This window comes from Telopea speciosissima, chromosome 2 (genome assembly GCF_018873765.1).
Source record: "Telopea speciosissima isolate NSW1024214 ecotype Mountain lineage chromosome 2, Tspe_v1, whole genome shotgun sequence".
In the NCBI taxonomy this organism is placed as follows: domain Eukaryota; kingdom Viridiplantae; phylum Streptophyta; class Magnoliopsida; order Proteales; family Proteaceae; genus Telopea; species Telopea speciosissima.
This window is the reverse complement of record NC_057917.1, coordinates 11,790,546-11,807,395: the sequence shown is the minus strand read 5'-3', so window position 1 is coordinate 11,807,395 and position 16,850 is coordinate 11,790,546. Positions and strand designations below refer to the sequence as shown.

At 40.2% G+C, this 16,850-nt stretch overlaps 1 protein-coding gene and 1 long non-coding RNA gene across 2 annotated transcripts in view; one reads left to right on the top strand and one right to left on the bottom strand.

Annotated features, from left to right (window-relative positions):
- Nucleotides 1-7,717, top strand: part of LOC122650326 — a 27,509-nt gene extending 19,792 nt beyond the window's left edge. The window contains exon 3 of the long non-coding RNA XR_006331409.1: nucleotides 7,389-7,717. This is a non-coding gene — a long non-coding RNA (uncharacterized LOC122650326). The remainder of the gene's footprint in view (nucleotides 1-7,388) is intronic.
- Nucleotides 1-16,850, bottom strand: part of LOC122650322 (remodeling and spacing factor 1-like) — a 23,120-nt gene extending 6,270 nt beyond the window's left edge. Inside the window, exons 1-10 of the mRNA XM_043843717.1 lie at nucleotides 14,883-16,850; nucleotides 14,698-14,766; nucleotides 14,390-14,594; nucleotides 14,179-14,287; nucleotides 13,218-13,310; nucleotides 13,018-13,099; nucleotides 12,861-12,920; nucleotides 12,723-12,775; nucleotides 12,469-12,635; nucleotides 281-491 (exon numbers count right to left, since the gene is read on the bottom strand). Of these exons, the coding sequence (XP_043699652.1) occupies nucleotides 281-491; nucleotides 12,469-12,635; nucleotides 12,723-12,775; nucleotides 12,861-12,920; nucleotides 13,018-13,099; nucleotides 13,218-13,310; nucleotides 14,179-14,287; nucleotides 14,390-14,594; nucleotides 14,698-14,766; nucleotides 14,883-16,715 (2,882 nt within the window). The 5' untranslated portion in view covers nucleotides 16,716-16,850. The remainder of the gene's footprint in view (nucleotides 1-280; nucleotides 492-12,468; nucleotides 12,636-12,722; nucleotides 12,776-12,860; nucleotides 12,921-13,017; nucleotides 13,100-13,217; nucleotides 13,311-14,178; nucleotides 14,288-14,389; nucleotides 14,595-14,697; nucleotides 14,767-14,882) is intronic.

Genomic DNA, 16,850 nt, shown 5'->3' with positions numbered 1-16,850 from the left:
CTTCGGGTAATACGGACCATGCAGGCAATGCACCTGTTGGTCAGACTGCGTGGCAAATGGGCCATTAAAGTACTGAAGCCAGTTTCTCTGAAGCTTTCCAGCATGCAAAACTTCAATTGAAAAATCTTCTAGAAGTGGTTATTTTTGTCAAATTCTGGGTTTTATTCAACTACGCTAGCTAGAACCACTATCAATAATTAGTTACATTATTAAATTTTCCAAGCTTCACAACAGACTAAATAGAAAATTCTTCCTTCATAACAGCCTTAGTTTAGCTCACCGGCATAAGGCACATCCACCAACTTCAGCTTCTGAGGTTTTGACAATTCGTATGCATCTCTGGGATATTTGTTCAATAGGATCAACTCCGGAAACCCTTCCAGCAGCCCTAGCATTAACGTTATGCTCACCAAACTTTTCTCTTTGGAACATATTTTGGCAATATTTACAGTACCAATCACCATGAGGGATGTTTGACAGACACACGCAAGCTGCAAAATGCCATTTGAAAAAACACATCAAAACCAATGTTGAAGAAAATCCATCAGAGAGAATCTGTAAGGACAGGTAAAAACAACTTCAGCATTCATAAACGCTGGTTATACAGCCCATGAGGCAATAGCTTGGCTGGATAGGTGTGATCCTATTTGGAGAACCATGCTGAAGAGAAACAAGCCAAGAGCACAAGCCACATGCCAATATTTCAGGTACAAACAAGGGCTGGCGACAGGCCAAGGGGTAGTTTAGTCTTTAGGATAATATTGAGGGTCATAATTGTATTTCGAAGGGGTAGTTCATTCAGTTTTTATTTCCATTAGTTAAAATTTTCATTAGTTTCTATTTTCCAAACAGTTGCTAAGTTATACTTTCCATTAGTTACTATTTTCATTAGCTAATATAGACTCAGTCTATATAAAGGCAGCTATTGCAATTGATTGACAGAAGTAATGAAAGAACTTTTGAGGGCCTGAGGCAAACTGTTGCACTCAACTATGAGAGTAAGACCCCTGTTCAACAGCTGGGATAGCTGTGGGTGAGAGACCCAGGGCTGAGAAAGCCCATCCCCTACCCCCGTTCTCCTATCTTCTTCTCCTTTCTCCTCCTCCCTTCCCTGCTCGATATCCCTTACTGCTGCTGTCATTCTAAGATTGCTGCAAGTGCTGTGAAGACCTCTGGAAGATCACAATCAAGTCCCAATCATGACCAGAATTGCTGCTGTTGTACCAATTCGAAGGGAGACTTTGAATATCCTGTGGCTCTGCTGTTCTGCCCAGGTTTTGCTGCAGATTTAGGCTGGGATATCTCCCTAACGAACCACTGAAATCAATTGATATTTGGAAGGCTGTATCACACCATCAAAGGCTACATTCGACCCCTGACTTGAACCCAGTTTCTCACTGGTTTGGCCTGCAGACCCTAACCTTCTAATTTTGGGAAATCCTTCACAACTCACAAGTTAGCCATTGAAATTGGCTGAAATTTTCAGCAGAGATTCCCCCGTCCCTGCTCCACTCGATCCAAGTTTGGATCTCTTCTCATTGCTGGTTTGGTTTCTACACACTCATCAGTACTACTTTCTAATTTAGAAAACCTACTTCTGTTGTGTTTCTGGACATTTAAATTTATTCTCAGATTTGTCTATTTACTTCCCTACCTAAAGTCTGAGTGTTCTCACCGAGTTCATTGGCGTTTGAAGGTTATTATTAGGGTTGTAAACCCTATTTTGCAGTCTTCCATTAGTAATTAGTTAATTTTTTATTTTTATTTGTTTGTATAGGATACGTAGGAATAGGCTACTTAGTTTTAGAGTTGGATTGCAAGTTATGTTTCAGTTTTAGAGTCTCATTAGTAGTTTTTATTTTCATTTACATGATTGCATGTACCCAACGTTGAAAACACAGAAATGAATAGAAAATTGAATAGGGTTTTATTCTGTGAGTGTGTGTGTTTGTGAGTTTCCTCTATCCCCTGCAACTCTGAGTTTCTTCTCAGATTTCCCTTCTCCTCTACCCAGCCCTCCACCAATTTGGTATCAGAGCCAAAACGTATCCATCTCCTTCCTTCTCTCTCCCTGACCTACCTTTTTCTTTCCTAGTTTTTCTTTAACATTACTGATATGCCATAACAAATAGTAACCCCATCCCATACTATTCATAATTCAAAAACTCGCTGAAATCTCGGCAAAAGCTCGACCTGCTCGAGACGAAACCATATACGAAACATAAGACATGCAATGCTTCGACCAAGACAACCCTAATTCCAGCAAGATTTCGGTACTGTTTGTACCATCTCACCGATATGACACAACCCCATACATAAAAAGCCCATATCTCACGCGTTCATTTTGAAATTTCGACTGTAATTCGTTTGTTTTGTGGGTTTCAACCTGGAGAAGGGGAAAAGGCATGGAATCTTAAAGGTTTTTGCCACATCACCACTTAATAGTCAATACTACAGGGATACACTACTAGGGGCTGCCACATCAATACAAAGAGACCAATTGCTTCATACTAGATCTTCTTTGTCGACAGCTTCTTCTCCTACCCAGCCCATCAGCTGTACATGCATCCATTCCCATCTTATGTAAGCGGCTCAATGGCTAATTCTTCACATTATGGTAACCTATACCCTATGATATATTACATACAGTATGTAGATAAGACCATTTACAGGCAGCTGTGCAAAACTACTCTCGTTTCTTCTCGAACACTATGACGTGACATTCATATGTCATGCAAACAGAAGACAATGCATGACAGCTCCATCAGACCATGTGTGGACTCAATCCAGCACATCATAGTTCATATCAGTAGAGTCACAGACTCACAGTATTGTATTGTTAGGACATGAAAGACTAGGGTGTCTATGACATATGTATTGTTCACTGTAGTGGGGTGACTATGTAATATGCATTGTTCACTGTACTTGGTAGTTTCTACTTCAAGCCTTTAACTATTTGATGCAAGTTTATCACCAAGTTGGGCTTCTTTCTCTAGAAATAAGTCTAGGGTTGAGTTATAGACATGTTGTGAATTTGGTCCCAGGGGTTTTCTATGTAATAGATCACTTTTATGGCCCTAAAGTTGGGGTATGTAAATTGCATACAGGATTAGCCCTATACTTGGTTTATTTTCATGTTTTAGTGTTTTAAATTGTCCCTGTTGAACCACTGTTCCAATTTAACTGATTTTAGAATATTCTTTTACGATAAAATCTTGAAATTTCTCTCTTGCAAGCTGCTGCAACTGTTCTTCTACTGAAGATTTGCTTTGTGTGTGATCAAAGCTGGTGGGATTGTTGTGTAATCCAATCAACACCTTGCGGTGTGAAGCCCGGGTGGTTCGTTGGTGGAATTAGTGTGTGATCCAATTGACACTCTACGGTGTGAAGCCCGAGTGGTTCTCTTTTTCTAGTTTCAAGTTCAAGTTCCAAGATCCAATTTTTATTCAAGCTACTGCCTTTACAAGCTGCTGCCAATTACTTCCTGCTATTCCAAGTAAGTCTGAAAGCATTCCCAACCCCATACTTCTTCTCCTAATCGTCTACAGCCCAACCCTAAGCTTCCCCTTTTGTTTTTTCAATTCCCCATAACTCTAAGTTACCCACAGACCTATTCCTCCATCAACTCCAGCATAGCCCCTCCACTCGATCCACACCTCTGCCCCCCTACAGTCATTTAAACCCTAGATCCTCCATTACCAAACTAAACCACCAAAACCCTAACTTACAACCTAGCCAATTCTAACCATCAAAACCCTGCCCCAGCCTCACCGAATCTCACTCTCACTCCCCCTAGCACTCGATCCAAGCCTTGAACCCATCCCTCCTCCTAGTTGGTCTCTAACAAATCAAGGACTACATTAAGTGGTATTAGAGCCATGGATGAACATGGTCAGCCCTTACCATCAACATCAACCGACCCTATGACAAAGTTCTTGAAATGCTGCAGCAGTTACAGGCAGACCAGAAAGCTATGTCTGCTGAACAGAGGACTATTAATGATAGGCAGCAACTAATTGAGCAACGACAGGTTACCCTTGTTAGAGACAGCAATCCGCCCATGGAAGAGGACAGATATCAGGTGCAATCCTAAGTCCACCGACCTCATCGAAGAGATAGGGAAAGGCATATAAAAGACAAATATAGAGAAGACAGGTATAGAGATGACAGGGAAGATAGAGATCGACAGAGAAATCCAGAGAACCGTATGAGTTCTGAAGACCTTATTAGGTCTTACTTAAATGCTGATAATGGTGTTCTTCGTCGAAGATATAATAGTGTTGAGAAAGTCAAGTTGGAATTAAAGGAATTCGATGGCAACCATGAGCCCCAGGTATTTTATGATTGTTAGTTGCATTGGATGACTACCTTGACTGGTATGATATACCAGAGAGGAGAAAAATAAAACTAGCACGTACCAAGCTAGGACCTGCCCGTGAGTGGTGGAGAACCACTGAAGGTGACATGGAATACGATGGTATTGCACCTATCATATGAGCTGAGATGAAGCATGAGTTAAGGAAGAAGTATATGCCCAAACATTTTAGAGCACAATTGCAAGATCAACTAAACACCCTAAACCAAGGGAACATGACAGTGGCTGAATACATGCAAAAATTTGACTCTCTCTTTTCTTGTACTGGCATTAGAGAGAATGAGATTCAGGTATTGTCACGTTACCGTTTGGGATTGAGGTATAATATCAACAAGGCCATCGGTGTTGCAGATGTGTTTAATGTTAGGGACTCCTTTGAGAAATCTCTTAAGGCCGAAGGGCTATTGGCACCTCCAAGTAAACAGTTTGGTACTCCTGCTGTCAACAACACCATTTTCCAGCACCCAACCCTTTTACTACTGGCTCTTCTACTGCTGGATCTTCATCTCCTGCAGGTCCTCCACAAGTTGACAACAAGGGTAAGGCACCTATGGATACTGGATAGTACTGACAATGTCCGATGCTTTCACTGCCAAGACATTGGGCAATATGCCAAGGACTGACCTCATCGTAGAAAGCCTATTTCTGTTGCTGAGAAGGAAGATCAAGCTGAAGATGAAGGTTTGCAACCTTATCCCAAGGATGTTGGGAGACTATGGAGCTGGATATTATGACAATATGCTTGATGAGGAAGACACCTATACAATTCATGTGGTTACTAAAGAGGTGGTTGAGAGCACTCCACAAGAAATCATTGGCAATCTAGGCTCTGTATGGCAACGTTCTTTTTTAGCGTTGTTAGTGTTTTTCCGCTTTTTTGGAACAGAAACACGCTAAAAACTGTATGGTATGTCCGGTTTGATTTTTTGTTTTTTTTTTTAACAAACCAAGCATTTTGCATACTTTTAGCACACATTTTAAGAAACATCAATTTGGTGTTTCTGCATGTGAGAAACGCTTCTAGCAAAATGTCGGAGAAACACCACAACATCTTAAGTGAGTGAGGGTATATCTGTCTTTTGACAATAAAACATAACAAAATGACGAAGATAAGGCTCCATTCTCCATTCTCTGGAGAACGAAGGTGAGAAGGGAGAAGAGCAGCTGTCCTCTGCAATCTATACAAAGAAAAGGAGGACAACCGTTGCAAATCTCGATGGCCGCTACAACTTGAACAACTTCTGCTACATTTCCCCTTTTCGAAACCCACAAATGCTCAAACCCTTTCGACACCCAGATCTTGAATCGGAGCTCATCAAAGCCACCAGCCATAATGAATTCTCTATCGATTATAAGAATACACAGCGAGTCTTTGCTGGGGTACGAACCTCTTCCACTTTCATCAAACCCTTTATCTGGGCTCTTACAAAACGAATGGAGAAGACTCGAAGCTGGATTGTCGTGCTTATTTTGCTTATCTTGATCAAGGTTCGAGAACTCGGGTCTCGGTGGCATCTCGGCTAGGCCAGAAACCGAGTCGAGCCGAGATCTCGCCGAGATCTCGGCGAGTTGGTGCAATTTTTTTTTTTGGACTCGGACCCCCAACTCGGTGGGTTGTACACATATTTTGGGTCTGAAACTTGGTATCCAGCCTATTTCAGGCCATTTAAACACAATGGCATGCCCAGATTTGCCAAAAAACAAGTCCAAATATGAGTTTCACTTTGGACCATAGGTTGGTAGGCGACGAGTCGTACTAAAAGTCTAAAACAACATAATCTATATATAATTTAGTAAAACATAGCAAATTAGCAATCAAAACATTCTAATTAGCACACATCAATCAAAACATTCAAATAAAATGTACATTACATCAATGTTCACTTAATTTGTTACATAAAATGAGATTGAACAAGAAATTCATCCCTATATCGATCCACATATAATTCCCATGTCATGGAATTGCTATAGTGTTGCAAATAGTGTGACACAGCTTCCATATAAGTCTTCTGATCAACATATACCAATCTCCCTATCTTAGGGTACATGGGAGGCTGTTGGTATGAGGTGTAAGATCCACTGCTACTGTCATATTGAGTTTGAGGCATGTATGACTGGTTGAATCTTCACTTTGGCACTTCAATCTAACTCCAAACAGTGCATTCCATCCAACAATCGAAAGAAAGAAGAAGAAATTTGAAGGAGAGGTTTTTTCCCCTTGGTTTAGAGCCTAAGAACTTCTGTTCCTGCTCTCTCTTATGTTGGAAATGGTTTTTGGGTGAAAATTGGGCTAAATACAACTAACTAGCATCTTTGGGCCCAACCGAGATCTCTGCGAGATATTGGTTTTTTTGTACTAAAAAAACCATGATTTTCACCTTCGAGATATCACCGAGATCTCGGCGAGATCTCGAGATCTCGGCGAGATCTCGGTCGAGAAATTGTAGTTTTTTGTACCGACTAGGAACTCGACTCGGTTTTGCCCAAAACCGAGAAACTCGGCGAGATCTCGCGAGTTCTCGAACCTTGATCTTGATAAGAGATCTTTCTTCTTAAGTTGTGATGCACCACTTGATGATCTTAAAGATGAGAAAGATGTAGATGGGTCTATGGAGAAAGTGCTTATTGAATTGCAAAGATTGCAGACATTGCTGGATATGCAGATGGGATTAATGTTCGTCTCATTCTTGAAGCTATGGATTGTATTGTCATTGAGATCTTCGATATTTATAGCAGAATGTGTCGTGGTATTGCTGGAGTTCTTCTGGGAATTTTTTATGCTGGGAAGATAGAGGCGCTTCTATGGCTCTTCGTGTTCTGCAGAAGGTGGCATCGGAAGGAGAATAACTCTCTTTGTATTTTGAGTTCTGTAAAGATTTTGCAGTTCTTAATGCATCAGAATTCCCCAGAGTTGAGCAAATCCCAGAAGAAGATATTCGAGTTCTCGAGCAAAAGATAAATGGAAAAGTTTCAGAGAAGAAGATCAATGAAAGCTACAATGGTGATAAGAAAGCTATCGCAAAACAGGAGGATCCAGATAAGTTGTCGAAGACCATAGTGACCTAGAATTGGGTCGTCTTTGATGATGAATTCAAGGCCAAAGGATGTGCAGATGAATTCTCATTTTGGGGGGTCGATGGAGTTGAAAAGACGACAAATTATATAGATCCTTTTGCAGCTTCTCTAAATTGTCGTCCTCTTTTATATGGTTATAACAGTGATCCAAATTTCTTGTATCATCAAATGGGTTCCTGCAGTTCGAGCATTACTTCAATCCATTTCCAGCAGCTGCTTCAACTGTTGGAAACCAGAGTAATTGGATTGTCTCTCTTTAAGGAGAACCAGAGTAATGTTGGATTGTCCCACAAAACTTCCTCTGTTGTGAGAATCCAAATAAAAATCAGATCTGGTTTGAAGCCTATTGCCAGATCAGATTTCAGGCCCACTCAGTTCCCTTATTGCTTGCCCTTTCAATGTGATATTTGTTATTCTTAGAAGGGTTAGAAGTGAGGAATGAGACCATGAAATTTCAGTTTATTTTGTTAACAACATAAATGATTCTGTTAAGTACGACCCATACAGGTTTCTGTTTCTTCTTAGTTACAGAAATGTTTTACTTTCAGCATTCCAGGACCTAGAAACACTTAAAAAACACAGAAACACATAAAGTGTGTAGAACCAAGAAACGCTGAAAAAAACACAGAAACATTGCCATACAGAGCCCTAGATGCTATTCTTGAAGAGTTGCAGCTTGCGTTTCAAGTCTTAGATGAAAAGGTTACCACTATTGAAGACTATATGAACACAACATACACAATTGATATTGATTCAGAGGTAGAGCCCATAGAGTTTGTTATGCCACCATGGTTCTTTGAAGACAAAGGTCCACGCCTTCAACACAACATCCCTAAAGTCTATAAGCAACCAAAATTCTACTTGGGAATGGTCGAAGCTGCTACTCACATGTTGTTTCCCCCTCATCAATACAAAATTCAAGGACAAATTTTTTCAAGCTGGGGAAAGCTGATGCAGGTTTATAACCAAACTGGGCTTCTTTCCCTAGAAATAAGTCTAGGGTTGGGTTATAAACATGTTGTGCCTTTGGTCCCAGGGATTTTCTATGTAATAGGTGACTTTTATGGGCCTAAAGTTGGGGTACATAAGTTGCATACGGGATTAGCCCTATACTTAATTTATTTTCATGTTTTAGTGTTTTAAATTGAACCGGTTGAACCACTATTCCAATTTAAGTGATTTTAGAATATTCTTTTAGGATAAAATCTTCTTAACTTAAGTTATATTTTAGGGTCTACACCTCTACACGAATTTTAGAGAGGGAGTGTTTTGTATTTAGACTCAGCCAAAGAATTGGGATTTCCTATTCCTAGGCAGCATAGAAATTAGGCCTTTGGCAATTATAAATAAAGGTAAACCGTGGGGATCCTTTTTACCTCACTATTTAATATTTATGAAATTTCTCTCTTGCAAGTTCCTGCAACTGTTCTTCTACTGAAGATTTGCTTTGTGTGTGATCAAAGCTGATGGGATTGGTGTGTGATCCAATCGACACGTTGCAGGGTGAAGTCCGAGTGTGTTGTTGCCTGTTGGTGGGATTGGTGTCTGATCCAATCGACACTCTGAGGTATGAAGCCCGAGTGGTTAGTTCTCTTCAATTTCTAGTTTCATGTTCAAGTTCCAAGATCCAATTTTTATTCAAGCTACAACCATTACAAGCTGCTGCCAATTACTTCCTGCTACTGCAAGTAAGCCTGAAAGCATTCCCAACACCATACTTATCCTAATCCTCTACAGCCCAACCCTAAGCTTCCCCTTTTGTTTTTTCAATTCCCCATAACTCCAAATTACCCACAGACCTATTCCTCCATCAGAATTACACCAAATTCAAACCACAACATCTCCAACATAACCCCTTCACTCGATCCACACCTTTGCCCCTTACAGTCATCTAAACTCTAGATCCTCCATTACCAAACTAAACCCCAAAACCCAAACTTACAGCCCAGCCTAGACAACTTGTGGGGTATATTGGTTAACCAAGTTATTTAACAAGATTATGATCACAAGGAAAATGCCAGATGATTGGAGGCGAAGCATTGTAGTTCCTGTATACAAAAATAAGGGTGATGTCCACAGTTGCAACACCTATAGAAGCATAAAACTAATGAGTAATACTATGAAACTTTGGGAGAAAGTTATTCAAGCTCGTCTGAGAAGAGAGCTTAATATCTCCAAGAATCAATTTGGTTTTATACCAGGTAGATCCACGACAGAATCTATCTACCTACTGAGGAGGCTCATGGTAAGATGTAGAGCTAGCAACAAGGATCTCCATATGGTCTTTATTTACCTGGAGAAAGCTGACAGGGTACCTAGAGACTTAATTTGGAATGTTCTTGCAAAGAGAGGGGTGTCGAGTAAGTATATAAAGATAATTACAGACATGTATGATGGTGTGGTGACTAACGTGAGATTTGTGGGAGGTCAGGGCAAGGAATTCCCAATTACGGTTCAGTTGGATCAAGGATCAGCCTTAAGCCCTTATTTGTTTGCGCTTATCATGGATGAATTAACGAAGAGCATCCAAAATGAGATACCGTGGTGTATGCTCTTCGCCAATGATATTATTTTGGTGGATGAGACAAAAGTAGGGATTAATACTAACTTAGAGATGTGGAGATCTACCTTGGAAGCTAGAGGCTTTAAGATTAGTAGATCAAAGACGGAGTATATGAGGTGTAACTTTAGTCACACTATGATGGATGATGACAGGATGATAATTGAGGAGAGAGAGATATCGCAAAGTGACTATTTCAGATGTCTGGGATCTACCATACATAAAGCATAGAACTAAATCTCAATCAGGTTAATTTGGTGTGCGTGAATGCTATCAAAATGGCTCTGAATGGAAATAATTTTTTAGACATCAAAACAAATGAATATTTACTTCATTTTTTGTTTTTAGCAATGCTTTACCATATTAAGATTTATGGAATTTATAGATTTGAGAAATACCCCAGCATTAGAGAGTTGAATATTTCACCTACCGCCGAAAATCCAGTTTTTGTTCTTGAACTGGGGGTTGCCTTTTATCCTTTAGAATTTGATTTTTTAACTTATTTTATTGGACTCAAAAAAAAAGTTGTATACAAAAAATCAAATCAAAAAAACCATTTCTAGGCCTCGAAAAAACCAACTCTAGTTGGTAGGGAAAAAATCATTGGTTTCGACCATATTTGGTGTTCTGGCTGGTCGAAACCCAAGTTTTAGAACCTTGACATAAAGAAGGTGACATAGATGATGATGTTTCACAAAGAATTAAAGTGGGATGGATCAAGCGGAGAGGTGCAACAAGTGTACTATGTGATCGAGACACATCCTTTAAAGACTACAGGAAAGTTCTACAGGACTGTTGTCCGACCTACTATGATGTATGGGGCGGAATGTTGGACAATTAAGAAATGCCATATAGCGAAGCTATGTGTTGGGGAGATGCGGATGTTAAGATGGATGTGCGGCAAAACTAGGAAGGATAAAGTAAGGAACGAACGTATTAGAGCTGATGAGGGAGGTTCCCCGATTAGCAACAAGCTCTGAGAATGTCGTCTAAGGTGGTTTTGCCACGTGCGAAGGGGGCATGGGAACACCCCAGTAAGGAGGAGTGATCTGATGCCGATTGAAGGAGCTAAAAGAGGTAGGGGTAGGCCTAAAATGACCATGCGTAGTCTGTGCCAAGTATGACCTCAGATGGAGCCAATTGGAGGGCTATCATTTTTTTGTTTGTGTGTGTGTGTGTGAAAGGATCTGTGTAGGCGTGTAGCCAACCCCATTAAGTTGGGATAAGGCTGAGTAGTTTGGTTGTTGACCTACTTACTCATCCTTGGTTCTATTTGTCAAATCTTGTAACCTAGACCCTGTTTGAATCATCTTTAATCAGTTTTATCTGGACCTGGTCATAGTTCCTAATTAGAATTTCAGTATTTTTGAATTCTGCTTAGAAATTAACCCACCTAGGCTTCATCAATAATATGTAGATTTATTTTCAAGATTATTATACTATTGGCAGATCTCACTAAGAGTGACAATCAACGAGGAATTCTGGTCATCCTGACCATTACTTTGTGAGTTATTTAAAATTCTCTAAATTATTTCTATCTTGAATCCTTGATCCTATCAAGTTTTATCTGATCCTGGCCCTCAAGTGTGGTTCCAGCACTTAATTTACTCTAGTTTCATAACTAGAACACTTTTGACCACATCAGCTAGCCACAGTTAAATTTATAGAAACCGATGCAAGGTGAATACTCCAAGTCATTGTTTGAGGAATACAGTTGCAACCATGCATAACAAAAACAACCTAAATTGTAAAATTGTCTAATACACAACCAGAAGAAGAAAAAAAAGTTAGAGAACATAGGTAGGGCACACCAACCATGCAAGTAGATGAGACCAGTGAAATTGCAAGCCCTATACACGTTTAGTAATTGACAGATGAAGGCCCAAATTCACAAGTTCATTACTATCAAGAAACAGTCCTTCCAACCAAGGTTTAAAAATTTCCAATTTCGGTGGGACTTCGGCCCCTGCCGAAATGGAAATAATTCGGTCAATTTTGGTAGTCATTTCATTTCGACCCTTTTCGAAATCAAAATATTTTGTGAGAATTTAAACATTTCGATTGAAATAACCCAAATGAGATTACCTAAAGCTTAATACAGATGTAGAGAACGAGACAAAGAGTCACCCAAAGTTGAGATGCACAAAAAGGACTACAAGAGATGCAGGAAATGACAAGTGCACGTGCCTTTAGAAAACAAGAATCTATGTTATGAGGATGATAGAGAATGGGAATCCAAAAATTTGGAGGAAGCAAGTCGCTAGAGATGCAATGAATTAATGGACCAAGTTTTCCTCAAAACCTTGCAACTTATAACAACAGTATTACATCAACCAATCAAGATTGTATATAGCAATTTTTCCCTTTATCAAGCTCTCAATACCTGAGACCTGTTAATGACTGAAGCAAACAAAATGGTAAATATACGATCAGTTATCCACAGAAAGTAAAACTTTACCTTTGTGAAATGCCCTGGGGCATCCATCACAAAGCAGCAGATCCCCACCATCTGCACAGATGGTGCAGAGGTCATCACTGTCTTTGGCAGAAAGTTTCCGATCTTTTGAAAGAGATATCGACAATTCATGTAGTGACACCCCATTAGATGTGTAAATGTGTAGGTAGCTGCCAGAACATAAGCTCAAGTTAGGTGGAAATGCCACTATGATAGCTTTAGAGTCCACAAAAAATGTCTTTGCCATTATAACTCACGGTTTGCGACGTGAAGCCCAACCAGCATGTGCTTCAAACTGTGAAGGACTGACCTGCTCTTAGGAAAAATACAAAATGTCAGTGTCATAGAGAGGATATCTATAAAAAATAAAATTGTTTAGGAAGTATTTGCAGTACCTCACTGTTGCAGCAACGACAGAATATTCCAAACCCCTTTTTATAACCCTCAAGCAATTTCTGTCCAACATCAGGAAATTATGTGTTACCAAAAGGAAACCTTATGGGTTAAAAAATTGAAATAAAAATAGATTTATTTGCAGAATTGTCAAAAAACCTGTCCGCGTGCATAATAAGCTACTTCAGTACCCTCCGGTAACCCACCTTCCTCAAAGACCAACTTATGCAATCTCAAGTCTCTGAAATAAAGAAATAACTAAGTTAACACTGTTTAGTGACTGACTTTCCAAAACAGAACAAGAACACATGCTACAAATGGACAACATCAATATATAAACACAGGAACAGAATACCAACTTTCTTGTTATCTTCCCTTTACTACCATTTGGTGGTGAGATACCCTTCGAAACATTGGTAGAACACTTCGGAGTCAAAGCCAACTTTGACGACCTGATGCAATCCATACACAGGAGCATATTAAAAAGGGGATTAGAAAGAATACAGACATAAATTTTGCTTTTAGAAAATAAACTAGCAGAGTATGAAGCAATAATTAGTTTGGCTTCTATATGAACCTCACTCAGTTCTAGAATCATGCCATTTGAACATACAGCTCAAGTTATAACTTAGTAAGCAGAAGATAGGAATTGTGGTCTTGGTCTAAGTATTTGCCATAAAAAAATTCCATTAAAAAACTCCAACATGGAAGCCCATCCCACCCGATTTGGAAAGCTTGATGTCATTGCCAACTAGTTGTTATTCAAGCTCATAATGGTTTGAAAAATTGCATAGAAACTTTTTCTCAGGTAAGTTTTATAATTAACTTCATTCAAGATCAAACTCCAACTACAATTCAGAAACCCTGATAAAAATTAAAAAGAATGGTTTCCATAGATTTATATCTCATTTGAAAGATTTAACACTTCACATATTGAATTTCACTGGAAAGGGAGAAGTCAAACCATGGGGATTTTCATTGGTTTTAAATAGTCTATTAGACGAGTGGAACTCAAGACTTATGAAACAGAGAATAACTTGTCAAAGAATCAACAATAATGAGTAGCAGCAAAAATAAAAAAGAAAGAACCAAAATATATTTCTCTGGATAAATAAGAACTAAAGTATATTTTCAGCTCAATGAAGAGCCCTTAAGAAAAAACCAATGCATCTTTTTTCACCTCTTTTTGATGAATAAGTATAGACACAAAAGTTGAAGTGGGCTACCCTGTTTCATACAGATAATTATACAGCAGTCATATCCATATACATAGGTGGTACCAGATTTACAGGATATGATACTTAGGCTGCAAGAGCATACCTAGAAGTAGCACCAGTTATACAAGGTGGACTGTCTTGACATTCCTTTGCCTCTACACATGAACTGCATAAATGCATTGACCTCCTAGTGCATGATGCAGTAAAAGGCCCTAGAGAACAATAAACACCAACAGTATTACATTTAGAAGAAAAATTACTCAATAAACTATTAAATGTTATCATGACATTTGATCTCAATGCAACCCACTCACTTTTGCAATTCTGACATACAGTAGCATCTTTCTCAGGAGAGGAACCAATTGCTCTTTGAATTGTTGCTTCCAACGAGTCTAAAGGAGCATCCTTGCATGCATTCATAACATCGCGGAAGCTGTTCCCATTCTCCAAGTAAATATAATCTGCCGGGCGCTTATTTAAGCTACCAGCATGGATTTCAAACTGGATAGGAGTAATAACCTAAAAAAAATGACATAAAGAAAGCATACATAACAGAATTCTAAAAGCTACAACAAAACAATGATAGCAAACTAACATAAATTCAATATTGAAGTATGCTTACCTTGCAACCCTCGCAAGAAGGACAACAACACAAAATTCCAGAGTCTTTGATCAGTCCCCGAAGTCCTTTCTACAATAAAGTTCCATCAAACAAGTCTCAACAAAATATGCCATCCCTTTGAAACATATAGACAGATGAGGCAGTGGAAAGTGAGATGAAATAGAGATGGGACCGGCAAAACTTACCTTCCCTCGAAGGAGGTACTTGACAGTCAGTCCTTCAAGCATACCGGTATCGAGGAGTTCCCGGAGCTTCGAGGGGAATTTGGTCAAAGAAATTTTTTTCGACATTTTCATTTCTAACTTCTTCTTGGGTGATGCCCTCAATGGGCTAATAACATCGGTAGTTTTGCACTCGTCTCCTTCAATAGGCCCAGTCTTCGCTTCCTCTGACATTAAAGAACCACCTGTTGCAGATTTTTCATCCTTAGCATATGCTGATCCGACAGAGTCACCACCTGCAGAGGTGGAAACCTCCATTGGTTCTACCTTTGGCTTTAAGTCAGTGGGACTAATACACCGCCTTGGTGGCCCCTTGAGCGAGGCATTCTGTACTTCGCTAAAACCATCAATTACCATTGTGGATTCCACACTAGTTCCTTCCTCCGTTTGAACTCTCGTAGGATCATTCTTCAGTTGCTCCCCTACTTCTGATATTTTCTTATCGGAGTTGAGTTTCTCAAAACCCTCTTCCTCGAGCTTCACTTCTCTTGCTGGTGTCCCTAGGGTCACCAGATCAGTCCTGCGATTCTCCTCGCTCAGAGATTTCACCGAGTTACTTTTTGGCTCCTCTTTCAGCTCACTATTCTTTCTCCCCTTTACATCTGCTAATGCAAAAGAAGCGTCATTTAAAGTCTCTAAGATCTCCACGGGCTTTGGCTTAGATTTCAAAGCTGAACGAGTAAACCTCCTCAGGGGCCTCTCCGGCAATGCATGCTGTGTTTTGTTTCCATCATCAATCAGCATTGGGGATTCCACGCAAATCACTTCCTCTTTCACAGGTTTCGCAATCTCACTCTTCTCCCTCTCGTTCGCGGATTTTACCTTATCAGTTTTGGGCTCCACTGGGCCATCGCTCTTCTGCTCCTCTACTCTCATGGTTTCCGATGCATGCTGTGTTTTGTTTCCATCATCAATTAGCATTGGGGATTCCAGGGTCACTTCCTCATTCACAGGTTTCGCAATCTCACTCTTCTCCCTCTCGTTTGCGGATTTTGCCTTATCAGTTTTGGACTCCACCGGGCCATCGTTCTTCTGCTCCTCTACTCTCATGGGTTCCGATGCATGCTGTGTTTTGTTTTCATCATCAATTAGCATTGGGGATTCCAGGCAAGTCACTTCCTCATTCACAGGTTTCGCAATCTCACTCTTCTCCCTCTCGTTTGCGGATTTTACCTTATCAGTTTTGGCTTCCACCGGGCCATCGTTCTTCTGCTCCTCTACTCTCGTGGGTTCCGATGCATGCTGTATTTTGTTTCCATCATCAATTAGCATTGGGGATTCCAGGCAAGTCACTTCCTCATTCACAGGTTTCGCAATCTCACTCTTCTCCCTCTCGTTTGCGGATTTTGCCTCATCGTTTTGGGGCCGCACAGGGCCATAATTCTTCTGCTCCTCTACTCTATTGGGTTCCGGAAGATCGACCTTGGGTTCCTCGGAGAGATCGTTATTGGTCTCCTCTCCACCCGTAGCTTTCGCCAGATCGACCTTGGGCTCCTCCTCGGTTAGGGATTTGTCCACATCTCTCTTCAGCACCTTGTCAATTTGAGGCTTCGCAGCATCATTCTTCGCTTCCTTCTTCGCTTCCTTCTTCGCATGCGAATTCTTGAATCTCTTATTGCTCGAATTCCCAGAAACTCCATTAGCAGTGGGGCTATTCTGAAACTTTCTCGCTCTAGTCCGACCAAGTGAACCAGATAGCTCCGATTGAACCTTCAAAGCGAAAGCGAATTCACGTTTAAGACCAGTTCGAACCCCGGACAGCAACACGAACTGCTCTGAATCCGTGCCGTTAGCCATCCGGTACAAGTCAACCAATAGATCTACTAGAACACAGGCATCTGCGGGCCAAAACGCGGTTTATTCAATCCAAAAACCTTACAAAGCGAGAAAAGAAAACCCTAGTTTCGTCGTATGGATACGGGATTTCACAGG